This window comes from Zonotrichia leucophrys, chromosome 4, assembly GCF_028769735.1.
Source record: "Zonotrichia leucophrys gambelii isolate GWCS_2022_RI chromosome 4, RI_Zleu_2.0, whole genome shotgun sequence".
Lineage (NCBI taxonomy): Eukaryota > Metazoa > Chordata > Aves > Passeriformes > Passerellidae > Zonotrichia > Zonotrichia leucophrys.
In genome coordinates this window covers 5,460,174-5,473,300 of record NC_088173.1, presented here as the reverse complement: position 1 = coordinate 5,473,300, position 13,127 = coordinate 5,460,174, and the positions used below count along the sequence as shown (strand labels likewise).

The window sequence follows — 13,127 nt, the reverse complement described above, 5'->3', positions numbered from 1 at the left end:
GACCAGCCTTCCCTGGCACACCGGGTTCCCTGTGGGCCCCATTCCTCCTTGCCCTTTAGCTCCTGCAAAGACCTTGCCCTTTCATTCTCTGCAAGCCAGGCGGCTTTGCCATCTCCAGTGTCCATTCTGAGACACTGGCACTTCCAGAAGGTAAAGGCTGTGGAAACTTCTTCCCTAAAGGGCAGGAAAATTACTGCCTCCCCACAGGCTTTCTGCTAAATCATAACAAGTGTTATCTCAATGGTGGTATCTCTCCCACTGCTTACAGTAAGAGCAAATCCCTGTTGGTGATGTCCTGATAGTGATACCTGCATAAGCATGCAGAGTATCAGCCCATGGGGCTGTGGTCTTGTTAACCCTGTGGAGACCCCATCAAAAATAAACAGAATAAATAAACTAATAGACTTAAATGATTATTCATCTTCCCAGCTGGGACCCCCAGGCTCTTACAAAGTTAAATTTCCTGAAGGGTTTGGAGGAAACAGTTCTAAGCAAAGAGAATATCTGCAGAGCCATAAGAGCGACACAGCAGCAAAACCAAAGCTTTGACTCTCCACCTTGTGCTGCCCTTTTGTGGTTTCTTCTAGGCTTCAGTTAATATTGCAGCCCAAGAAGTCTGGATTTGCAAGTAGCACCTGGTGTTTGAAAGGTTGAGGTTATTTGTACCAACAGCAAACTGTGCTGTATCATGGCTTTAAAGTCAGAAGTGATCAGCATCCTCCAGTCACTACAATGGGGTTAAAAAAAGTCAAACAATGTTCTGCTCAAAACATTGCTGCTTTTATGAGGATAGAAGTTTTTATAAGCTTTGGCCAGGTTTTAGTACTCTCATGTTTCTCAGTGGTAATGAGAAGGCATTTTATCAGCAGCACAGAGTTCAAGTAGAGCTGCACTTCATCTGCTGGGGACACAACAGGTTAAGTAATTTCCTGTTGTCTTCTCAATTGAGCCCAAAACCCTTGGAAGAACACAGGTAAACACATCCTTGGGTAGCCTGCAGTGAGATTACTTACTGTGTGAAAAAACACAAGCAGGAGTAAATACACTGATGGGTTGTCTTTACAGAGAAGTCAACGTGGGGTGCAATAACATAGAAATTTATTCATCATATCAGGCACTTTGCATGACTTCTGTGTGCAGAGGGCTGGATGTAACTCCTCTTATCCTACAGTAAAGGGTCTGTTTTGCACAGAGTAGTTTTGTTTTGCATCCTGTCTGCCTAGACAGGGGCATAGTAAGCTGTGTGGTGTAAATGCCAAGGAAAGAGGGCAAAATACCCATAAATCCTACCTTCAGACATTCTCAGATATTTCAGTGCTTGCTTCCAGACTGCCAGCTTAAGATAAAGCCCAAAACACCACATTTTTTCAGAAAAGAAATAATAAAATGCCAAGAAATAGTAATTTTTTAAAAAGGAATGTAAATATTTCTTCTGGGTTTTGAGCTTAAGTTGTGATTAAATCTGAGTACTTTACAAAAACGACCCATTCAAAATGTGAAAGTCATAAGGTACCTTAAAAACTATGCTTATTTAGTCTTGCACAAGTCAGTTGTAATGTTGGATTAATATCTGTTTAATTCTCCTATGGTGTTTCAGGCTCAGGAGAAAAGAGCTGTATTTCAAAAATACTCCAGAGTTAATCAGGGATGTGGCAGCATCTGCTTAAGAGAGACCCATAATTGAATCATCCCTAATTAACCTATCACCTCAACAGAAGGGAATAGGATGTTGGTACCACTACTGAAATGGATAAGAGTGATGGGAATGGAAAGGGGGGAGGATGAGGGCAAAGAGAAATAAAGCAATTTGCCTAACACCTAGTTTTATAATAAATCTGGGAGGAGGGAGGGAGTACAAATTGGAATATACAAGTCATTGAATCTCTTTAGTATATTTAATCAGACTGTAGTTTCAAAAATATTTAATCATATTTACATGTTAATCAGTGCATTATTTAGGTCCAGTAAATGTTTCCTCCTTTGTACGGTTTGGGATTTTTACAGTATTTACAGATATATTTTTTCTTACTATCATTACTGCTGACCTAATTTGTATTTGGAGTAATTATAATTTCAAACTTGGGAAAAAAACCTTTGAAAATTAGTGGGCAGAAAAATAAAAGTAATTGCAGAGATCTCAGTATAGGCAATACAATACTTGTGCATTTATTACATGAAATATCTTCACAAATCAAAATGAGAAGTATTTTCTATTTGAAATAAATCTCACAGACATAGAACAGAGATACTAAGGAACATTGTTTGATTTAATGTTGTTGTTCTATTTTGTGCTTTATACCTAATGTACAGTAATTGCAATTTGTTTCATGCAGTGCCCTGCCAGACGGTTTTAGATTATTTGAAGACTGTACTTCAGCATCACAACCAGCTCATGGTACCCCAGCCAACAGACCACCCAACCGAGGTAGTGTACAGTGAAAACACTAAGCTGCATCTCTTTGTGCTGGATAATTCATTACAAACATGCAGGCAAATAAATCAGTAGGCGTTTAGTAGAAAAACAGGTTAAAACCTGTAATTTTTAGGTACAGTAATACCCTAAATGGAGGAAACACATCATTAGTATCATCTAGAATTACTTTCCTGAGCAGCACCTAACTCCCTGCATCAGCACCAGGTGTGCTTGCCCTGCTTTGGGTGGCTTTTCTCTCCTCTTTCTTCAGAAACACCATATTTGTGGGTAGAATTTGGGCTGGGGCTCCCTGGTGACAGCTGTAGCTACGTGACTGAGCGTGGCTGCACGTGGCATGCTGCAGTTCAGGGTGTGTATGACTTTGCTCCTCCATTCAGTTCTATCCTGTGCAAATTAATATATACGTATTTATATTTATCACTAGCTGTTATCATCCAAGGATTCATTTTCCTTTTTTTAATGCTCTTTTGCTTAACTAAAATTTTCAAGTACTGTAAAAACTGAGGCTGTTTTGTAATATCTCACAAGGAATAGCTTGTCACAGTGTGACAGAATTTTTTATTCAATTAAACACACAGATATTAATCTTTTATTCGTAAATTTTATCATGTACAAATACAAGCAGAGATACATTTGTATTTTTGGTTCTTCCTTCAGAGTCTGGTTATTTCATTTCTGGGAGTTTTTATGTTTGTTTTAGTTTAATGACTGCTGGACACACCAAACCACATCATATATTTAATGAGAATGTTTTGCCCAGAAGTGCTTTACTCTCTGAGGAAGCAATGAAAGTGTATCTGTAGCAGGAATCCTGTAATTGTTTAACAGAGTAGCATAACACTATATCATGCCTTGGAGAAGAATGAGGAAAAATATCCTCCATTTCAGGGGGAACAAGAGAGAAGTGTTATAAAATTGAGGCTGAGGAGTTACACAAAATTTATTACCCTCTCCTCACTTAATAGCAGTGTGAGCTCTCATGAAATCTAGATTTGGGCCTTGCTGCACCCTATTTTCATCAGTGCTGTATATATATAAACACAGAATAGCTTCTAGGATAGCTTGCTGCTTAGCAAAGCCACCCATGAGCATCTGTCCCTAATGCACATGAGCAAGCCTGGAGCCCAACCCTGTGCCATTGTGGGCTTGCATTGCCCAAGCCAGGTCTGGCAGGGCTTGACAGCAGGGCAGCACCTACAGTCACCTGCAGCTTGTACTCTGCAGTGGTGTCAGTAAAAACCGTCATTGCTTCACTAAAGGGGTTTTTTATAGGAAAAAATAGGTTTCAGAAATCAAAGGTAGGAAAATAACTTACTTTATATAAAAGGGATGTGAACTAGCTGCTGAAAAGCAATTAAGTACCAGTGCGAGGATCACATGGTCCTTTGTACGGATGCAGTGGAACAAGCCAAGGGAGTACTCCTGCCAGCTCTGTGGCAAAGTTGTCACAACTACTTCAGCATAGGAATATATTGCCTCCAAAGAGCTTTCCCTGCTGCCCCTCTGCTCTTCTTCCTTCCCCAGCTCCTTCCCAGTGTTGGAAGAGGACAAGGAGCTGGACTGGATGGATTATAATGTTCTTCCATGGCAGAGCTCTTCTGACATTCAGGCATCCCAGGGGATCATGTATGGGCAAAAACTAAAGCAACGGCCTGTGTCATGAATGGAGGGGCAGGAATTGACCCTGACCTGTTTGCAGTGACGTGAGGAGAAAATAAAGTGCAAAGAGAAAGCCCCAGATTTAACAGGGCTAGACTACAGGTGAAGGGTTTTTCTCTTGGGGGTGAGAGCTTGAATTTACAGCTACAGGGGAGTGAAGTGTTGAAGTGTCTGGGGAGGAGTGGCTCTTCAGACAGACAAAGCCCATCTCTTCTCTTACATTTTGGCTTTCTTTGCAACATTTTGTGTTTGTTCACAGCTATCTTTGCCAGCAGCTTATAGCAAGGCAAGCAAGTAGCAGACATCACACAGGTGAGCCCCCAGTGATGCTAACCCCACTGGGAGGTGGTGTGACTCTAGATCACACAGATTATCTAATGATAATCTCAGCACAGTCTCACTAAATTCAATCTTCCATATTTTACCAAACTTGCCAAAAAAATTATAAACAAATACCTGAGGAAAACTTCAAAGATGCTCTCAAGCTGTCTCCCAGGATGCTATAATAAATATGTGAAAGGAGGCAAGGGTAGTCCTTAAAATAGTTTTCAGATATCAAAGGCCTGGAAGTGAGAACTTTGCAGCACTTGCCCACAAGTGTGGCTTGTGGCTGAGCACCTCCCTGAGCATCTGACCTGCGTTTCTCCAGCTCACTGCAAGCTCCTGCCAAACCTCAGGGCTACACAAAGGGTTCACTAATTGGGCTATCAGATTTATGTGTTTTGATAAGGAAGTGCAGCTGTAAAAGTGAATGAGTCTCTAGGAGGGTGTGGTTTGGGTTTTCATTGTGTACTTCAATTATTTCAAGTATATTAACAGTACCATCTTACATTAATTGGGTAATCCTGAATTGTAGCATTTTATGGGCAACAAGAATTAAATACAATTGAGGTACAATTGACTTAAGAGGGCTTATAAATGTGTGTGGATTACAGGAATCCCCATAATTACTCCCACAGCATTCATTTAATGTTAGAATATTGAAGCACACAAATTATGAAGGTTAAAAGCAAAATTTCTTTCCAGCTGACACAGTGGCATTTCTTTAAAGCTATAATTTGAGTTAATACAGCATTCATTAATAATAATGAAGCTTTTAGTTTTCATAGTTGCTTTACTTATTTTCTTTACATTTTTCACAGTAACATAATTGCTGTCAAGTTTCAGGTGTGTTCTACAGAAGTAATAAATTTATTATAAAAATAGACCAAAAGAGTCGCCTCTGAAGGAAACTATCAGCTGTGATGAAGTGATCCATTTGATCAGGCTCTTCAAAGACCCTTTTTATGCATTTTACCATATTAAGAAGAAACATTACACTTAAATAGTATGCCCAGTTGCTGATTCTTAACTCTTTTTAACCTGCTTATGAAAGTGGAAATTATCAATAGCTGCACCTCTCAAAATGTATACATTGTACCTCACCCAACCTGAGTTCTAGAAAATGGAAATGTAATTTTAGAAGTGCTTATTCTCTGTAAGGGTAACTAAGTGTTCACTTTGGGTTGTGTTTCGCTGTCAGTATCGTGGATAGTTAAAAACGTATCTTTTATTGCAACTAACATTTTCACTTGTCTGCCTTGTAAAATAAGCAACAGAGATCTTTCACTTTTTCAGGGGAGTAAGCAGTTGCTGAACAACTACCCTGTCTACATCACTAGTAAACAGTGGGATGAGGCTGTAAATTCTTCCAAGAAAGACGGACGACGGCTCCTCCGCTATCTCATCAGATTTGTTTTCACAACCGATGAGCTTAAGTACTCATGCGGCCTTGGGAAAAGGAAAAGGTCAGTGCAGTCAGGAGAGACAGGTCCTGAAAGACGTCCTCTGGATCCAGTTAAAGTAACATGTCTCAGAGGTACTGCATCTTTTCGCTCAGTGTCCACCATATGTGATCTCATTTCACCACATTGGCTCTGCCTCAGTAGAAGCATTTTTGGCTGAACTAGAAGGGGTTTCACAGGCAGGTGGCAAGCACCCAGAAACCCTCCACTTTCTTTTCATACATACATACAAGTGTGTGTGTATGTATGTATGTATAATATATGTGTTTGGGGTGTTTTTGATGGGAAAAAACAAGGCCTCTTATTTAAGAGAGGACCCAAATGCAAGGGTACATGACACTAACACACTTTAAAAAGCAGTGAAGCAAAACCAGACATTCCTGATTACACTCTTTTATAATAAGCTCAGGTAATTTGTTAACAGCAATACACAGCAAAACTAACCAAAGGAATAGTTACAGTTTAATGTTTAGTAAGGATATGATGCACAAGAACACAGTGCATCGTTGGAGTTAGAAGCTGAGTTTCAGAATAAGTTTGAAAACGTCTTCTAGGGTCAAGAATATCTTCAGATTAATTACAAAGTATACATAAGGATGTTTTCCAGAATTTACCTTATTTTTATGCATACTGATGCAACATTGCCTTAAAATGTTAGGGAAGAACTCTCCCCCATGTTTGGCCTGAAAAGGGAGGGGAGTTTTGCAAGCATTTCACAATGTTAGACAGTGAGGATATTGCACAGAAAGAGTACAGATTGAAAAGAATGTTGTGTACTTTGGTTTCCTAAAATTGTTTGAAAAGGCTGCTAGCAAGCTTTATAGTAAAACATACAAAACAGGACTTTTTAAAACCAAAGTAAAAATATGTTTTTAGTTTCAAAATCTGCATTGTATAAATGCATATGCTTATTATTTCCTTAATTAACTCATAGTTAACTTTGTAATATTTTTTGAGCACATACGGGAAATTTTGGTTGAACTAATCTCAATAATGTTTTACTAATCAATGCAATGTAAAAAGCTATATTGTGGTCAGTCAGTGATAAAAATATCTTCACTCATCCAACTGGAGTCCCAAGTGGTTATACACATCAGATGCATGGGCCTCTTCCAATTTAGGGTAGAAGAATCCATCAAGGCTAAGTAGATAAGGCCTGAGGTTAGGGTACAATATTGATGTAACCAGGTAATGAACTCAGATTTTACATACAGACAAATGAGGCAAACAAGCACTTTTTGTACTAAAAAATAATCTTTTAAGCTGCCGTATGAGACTCTACCAGAACTCTATCAGAGCTAAATTGGAGGGCAAATCCATTGTACACTGTGCTGCAGAGGCCTAGAGAGAGCGGGGGCCCAGAAGTTCTTCTGGAAAATGAAGGCTGGAAACAAGCACTTTAGCATTTACTAAGTTACTTTAAGTATCACCTAATAATTTGTGCACAAGCACAGTGTTGATACCCTTTTCTTCCCCTTTCTCTCACCTGCCTCCCAAGGCTAATAGTAAATGCACCTGTACATGGAATTTTGCTTGTAGCCACTCTCTTTTTGAGGCCCTGGACATGCAGAACATAGGGAACACTCCTTGGGAGGAAGAGAAAGGGTAATTTCTTTAATTAGCAGAAGCTTGAAGAGGAAGCCAAAACATGCAGTGTGTAATGGCCAGCTAAGAAAGCAGAGTAGACAGCTCTCCCTTGGGCCTTCGTGTGTAGGTGGGGACATGACAACTTTCTCCAGTGCTGAGAGTTGGCCACTGGCTCCTACTCATTTACAAGCCAAGGTAACAAGTGTCTGACTAATTCTCAATCCAGCTAATTATGCCTTTCCACCATAGCAGAGAGTGCAAATTGGTTCTCTGTCTGCACTCAGAGTTTAAATATATATAAACATTTTTAATATATTCCTACAACTGACTGGTGTCTGGAACCAGTTTTAAAACATCCTGGCATGCTTAAATTATAGCATTACTTTACATGGTAACCATTTCTCTTAGAAAAAGATGAGTGTGGAACATAACTAGGTAGGAATTACTGTTGCTTGTGTGGATTTCCAGGGAAATGAATTTTAAACAGAGATTGCTATCACTTCTGCAGACACACTGCTGGAGGAGGTATGCAAAAATCACATCCTAATTGTCCAACAGATGAGATACCTTGCAGGCACGGGAACTTATGTAAAAGCACAGCATTCCCTGTCTGGAGATGTGGTGACAGTAATGAAGTTACCTTACACCACTTATTGTGCTGTTGGCTTGTCAACAGTAGAAAATAGAATTTAAAAATATCCTGGGACACACAATGCTGCATGAGGGAATTACTAATGTTACAGAATAAATAAGCAGCTCCATTTCTATATGAGCTACACTGTATCCAGTATCTCTAATAAGGTGCCCTCACATTTAAAATCATATTTGGATGTTTCAAAGTCCAAATACACCTATTTGAGCTATGCCTAGCAGTTACAACTCCAGACTTGGCAGGGCACCTTCTGCAAGCCTAGCATATAGCACGTCAAAGAATGTGAAAAATAAATTATAAAAAATGTAATCATCACATACAAATAGCTGTATGTGGCAGCAGTAGCTATTTAAATAGCTAAAATACACGCAGTACAATTCATTTTCTCCTGCATTGAAAACTATTGCAAGGCTCCCCAAATCAGCTCTCTGATCTCATTTAGCTATTTCTAAGGCCAAATTAGTCTCTGAAAAAATAGGTATAAAATACAGGGAGATAAAAATAGCAGAACTTAAAAGAAAGATCTCCCAAACAGACAGGAGCACCAAACTGAAATAATGGCAGTGACATTTTCCAGCAGGCTGGGGGCTCCTGCAGGTTGCAGGTGCTGAAGGAGCCAGCAGAGGGAGGTCAGGAAGATCCAACAGCAATCACCTTGAGGTATAGATACCAACAGGCTTCTAATGAAATGTGTCCTGGCTCATGTTAGCTTTTACACTTGCTGCACATGCTGAATCACAGCCTTCACTTCGAATTAGTTCTTTGTATTTCTACAAGAAAGGAGTTTATATCCAGGTCCCATAAGTCACCTAGGTAGCTGAGGTGTAACAACATACACTGCATGTGGAGAAGCACACTTATGCAGAAATAAAATAGGTCCAAGTGGCATTATCATGGCATCCCCCATAAGGCTTTCCCTCTGCTTAAGCACAGCAGCAATACCTCCTTTCTTATTTCCCATGAGCTCCTGACACCTGGGCAATAGCAGATGCTGCGAAGACAAGTTGCTTTCAATGCTTGCCTGTTTTCCTGCAGAGTTCATTAGGATGCACTGCACCTCCAACCCGGACTGGTGGATGCCCTCTGAGGAGCAGATCAACAAGGTGTTCAGCGACGCCGTGGGGCACGCGCGCCAGGGCCGCGCCGTGGGCACCTTCCTGCACAACGGCACCTCCTACTACGAGGGCACTGAGCACCCGGGCTCGCAGGACGAGGTCTTCAACAGGGGCATGCAGGATGCTTCTGGAGATTGATGGCACTGAGAGCCACGTCATCCTGCAGTAGCAACCACTTAATTTAGGAGAGACTGTTTGTTGAACATACTTAACCCTGCTGTCATTTAGGAGTCCAAAGCATGTTTGAACACATACTGCATACATTTCAGCTTCTCCATCCTACCATATCCCAGTTAACAGAAAGAAATCCATTTCAAGACCTGCTTTACTGGACTTCTCAGTGCCTATTATTTGCAAACCCTTCATAGCACACTCAAAGGGAACATGCAGTCCATTTCATCCAGTTGTAGAGGAAAGGTCATTTAAAAACTATAGAAGTGTCTAAAGAAACAGCAGCTACTATCTCTTCAGCCTACTGATAACAATCCCAGGCCCAGACTCGGAACAGCTGGGTGCTATTTGCTTTCCCTGACTAGATTTCCACAAGTCTGCACACTCAAAAGAGAAAAAAAAAGGAGTGGTTTCCCATTTGCTAACAGAAAAGAACATAACTATGAATACTACCTTAAAGTACCACACAAGACAGAAAATCCAGGGACTTTCTTAGCCAACTCTGTCAGGAAATTAAGCTTCCCGAGTAAAACAGCAGCACTCATCAACAGCAGAATCCTTCAAAGACCCAGAACAATAACAGGCATTTCTAACAGATAAAAATTGCATTGTATATCAGATAGACAGTATATTTATCTAGATTTCTAGAGGATTAGAGTTGATCATGACAGTTTTCATTAAAAGAAGATTGCTAAAAACAAATTGCCATTTCAGAAGACAGATTTTCCTTTGTCTGTTCCTATTCTGCAGCCATATTATGTAGCTTTAGAGGCTTTAAATTGCCTTTTCTTGTTTTCACTTTAATTTGTGCTTTATATCCGTTCCTTGAAAGAGGTGAGGCAATGTGCTGGTTTTGCTCAATGTTGCATTCAGGGAGGGGTTGGGCTAGAAGAATCTGGTTTAGTGTTCTGTGGTAGGTAGACATGAGATCCAGACTGAGAGCTGTAAGAGCTGTTGGAGCAGAGTTTGCAATGGTGCACAACATTGGAAGCAAATACTAGCTTTAAAAACAAAAGCTGATCCACAAAAAAAGTTTAATTTTGAATGTTTAGGAGTCCATTGTCCTTCTAAATTGATCCACACCAGAAACATGCAATGCCAAAGAAACAATGCCCTTTCCTTTCCACATCAGGGTGTTTCCGTCTCCTTACCTTGGTATGCTCACTCAGGCCAGTGTTGGCATCCTCCACAGCCTGAACCAGCACTTCCTGAGGCAACATTTCCCCGCTGGCAGGTAGAGGGAGCTGTTTTTGGGAAGAAATCTCACTTCACTTTTGGCCATCATTAGTGCTACCTCATCAGCGTTGGCTCTCCTGAACGCGTCTCTCATACACCCCCAGCTTTCCCCAGCGCCTTGTCAAGCCACAAGCATAGCTACTGATGGCTCCCTTTGCCTTCTCCTCCCCTTCCCCACCTTCTCCCCCTGCACCAGGCAAGGCAGGAGGCACTGGTCCCTTCCTCAGAGGCCAGGAAGGGCTCTGTGGGGTGCAGTGCTCCTGGAGCCCAGCCTGGCTGCAGGGCTGGGGCAGTCTCTGCAAGTTCAGCTCAGCCACACAGGAGCCCCTTGCTGCCCTCACCCCCTCTGCCTGTGGCTGTGACAGGTCTCTCCTGGCCCATGGGGCATCTCGGGACATGGGCTCACCATGCACTGCCATAGAGAGGACCTTGCTCAGTCCCTGGGTGCTTTAGGCCCTCAAATGTCCAATACCTCTCAGTTCACTTTAATTTTGGTGATTTTTTTTGAAAAGGGGTTGAAAGGTACTCACTGGCCCCAATATAATTAATTTATTTTTCTTAAAGTCAACTAGAAGTTTAGTCACTCACTGGACCAAGGGGTTTAGTACAGCATTCCTTCATTACAGACAGGAGGTGACTTTCTTGGAGCAGTCACACTACATGGTGGCCTCTGGAGGAGAAATTCAGTGTATAGAAATGTCACAGTACAGATATCCTATAGTAGCTTTTCGGTGTTGAACTTACACTTTTTTAAAAAGAACTATAATAGAAGATGTTACATTGCTCAGATGGTGTAAGTCTTGCTGGTCTATGTTTAATGTGGTGACACATGCCAGAACTATTTGGTAAAACATGTCAGAACGTGTGAGTCAACATTATACTGTAAATTTGTCCACAGCGATATGTATCATGCTGTATTTTTGTAAACATTGTGATGGTTTCCTTTCAGATGCTTAATTGTATGATGTTTAAGATATAAACACTTTATAGCAGTCGCAGAACAGAATTACTGAACTGGACAGACCTCTCAATAACTGAAAGATTTGCTGAAATAACTAGTAAGCCTAGCTTTATTTTTAGTGTAAAAAGCATAGCCAGCATCCTGGAGCCACTCACAATCCTCTACTCTCATTGTGCAAAATAACCAAAAGTATAATTTCATCCTGAAAGCCACTTCAGCAGTAGAAATGGCTTTGCAGGTTTGGACCTTTCTTTATAAACAAAATTTTGTCCTCAATTGCTTATGTGCACTGGCCAGTGACATGAATCATGGTCACAGACAGGCATTAACAGACACCTGCTCATATTTTTGTTCATGTTTTGTTTTAAAATAACAGAGTATAAAAACTTTTGTCAGTTGTCTGTTTTCAATTGCCATCATGGCCACTTAACCCACACATTTCATTTCAAAAATCCCAAACCTTGCACAACAACTTATTCCAGTTAATTTGTTCATTAGGTGTTATAAATTCACACACATTGAAGCATCTAAATATCTGCAATATGTTAGATATGGGACCTGAAATAATAGATAGCACATAAGCCCTTGCAGAGGGAGATATCCATATTTAGGCAGTGTGCTTTGTAAGCCAGCACATCCCTTCCCAGCAACAGAAGGAAACTGCTATCTATCATGTCACTCCAGGAAGTCCCAGGAGGACAGAGATTCTTGTCTTATCCTTCCATAGGCTTTAATCTTACTGTCATTTATGTATCTGCCTTCTCTCAAACTTTGTGTAGCAGCACCGCACGCCCATCTGTGCCAACATGCCTTCGCTATATTTTCTATGACAAATATTTGTGGAGAAACTGTGATTTAAAAAAAACATTAATCCTGATATTTTTATTGTTATGGTGTAGTTAATTCTATGAACACTTTCTTATGATGATTGTACTGTGTAGAGTAAGTACAGATTAGGGATAGACCTTTATCAGATATTGTACAAAAGAAAAGTGCATAGTGTAATATAGACTAGTAAGGTTTTTGTGACAATTTCTATAGGATGTGTGAATTGTTTTCTATGTGGCAACACACATTTCTTTTAAAGAATATAAAATCTTAGAGAATTTTTTAAACAGTCAATATTTTTAATTATAAAGACATTTGTTACCTACAGTTTACTATTTCAGGTGTTAATTCTAATTTGAATATTGGTTTTACTACATACCTCCAGTTCCATTTGTTCTGTTGCATAAAAAATGCACAATAAAAGCTAGTCTCTGGTTAACCTGTCTCTTCCTTTCTCTAGAGGCAATCTTGTGTCAGTGTGACAGCCATGATACCTGGGTCTCACTATAAATAGATATTAAAAGTTTTAGATTTATATAAAGGGCTAGAGCATTTTCTTTTGCATTAAATGCTTGTTTGGTATGAAGCACCAGAAAGCACAGGAAAAGGTTATGAAGAATTCAAGTATGAATATCATATAAATCATTTTCACCTCAATGTACAGCCACATAGATTTATGTGCTGGTTAAATAGAAAGACT

The 13,127-nt window shown here is 40.2% G+C and overlaps 1 protein-coding gene across 2 annotated transcripts in view; it reads left to right on the top strand.

Annotated features, from left to right (window-relative positions):
• The window catches only part of BEND4 (BEN domain containing 4), a 31,497-nt gene extending 18,637 nt beyond the window's left edge, over nucleotides 1-12,860 (top strand). The window contains exons 3-5 of one of the 2 annotated variants that reach the window (XM_064710324.1): nucleotides 2,334-2,425; nucleotides 5,711-5,951; nucleotides 9,152-12,860. In XM_064710324.1, coding sequence (XP_064566394.1) covers nucleotides 2,334-2,425; nucleotides 5,711-5,951; nucleotides 9,152-9,369 — 551 coding nt within the window. In that variant the 3' untranslated portion in view covers nucleotides 9,370-12,860. The remainder of the gene's footprint in view (nucleotides 1-2,333; nucleotides 2,426-5,710; nucleotides 5,952-9,151) is intronic. The other variant, XM_064710325.1, reaches the window with a different exon arrangement.
• The last annotated feature ends 267 nt before the right edge of the window (nucleotides 12,861-13,127 follow it).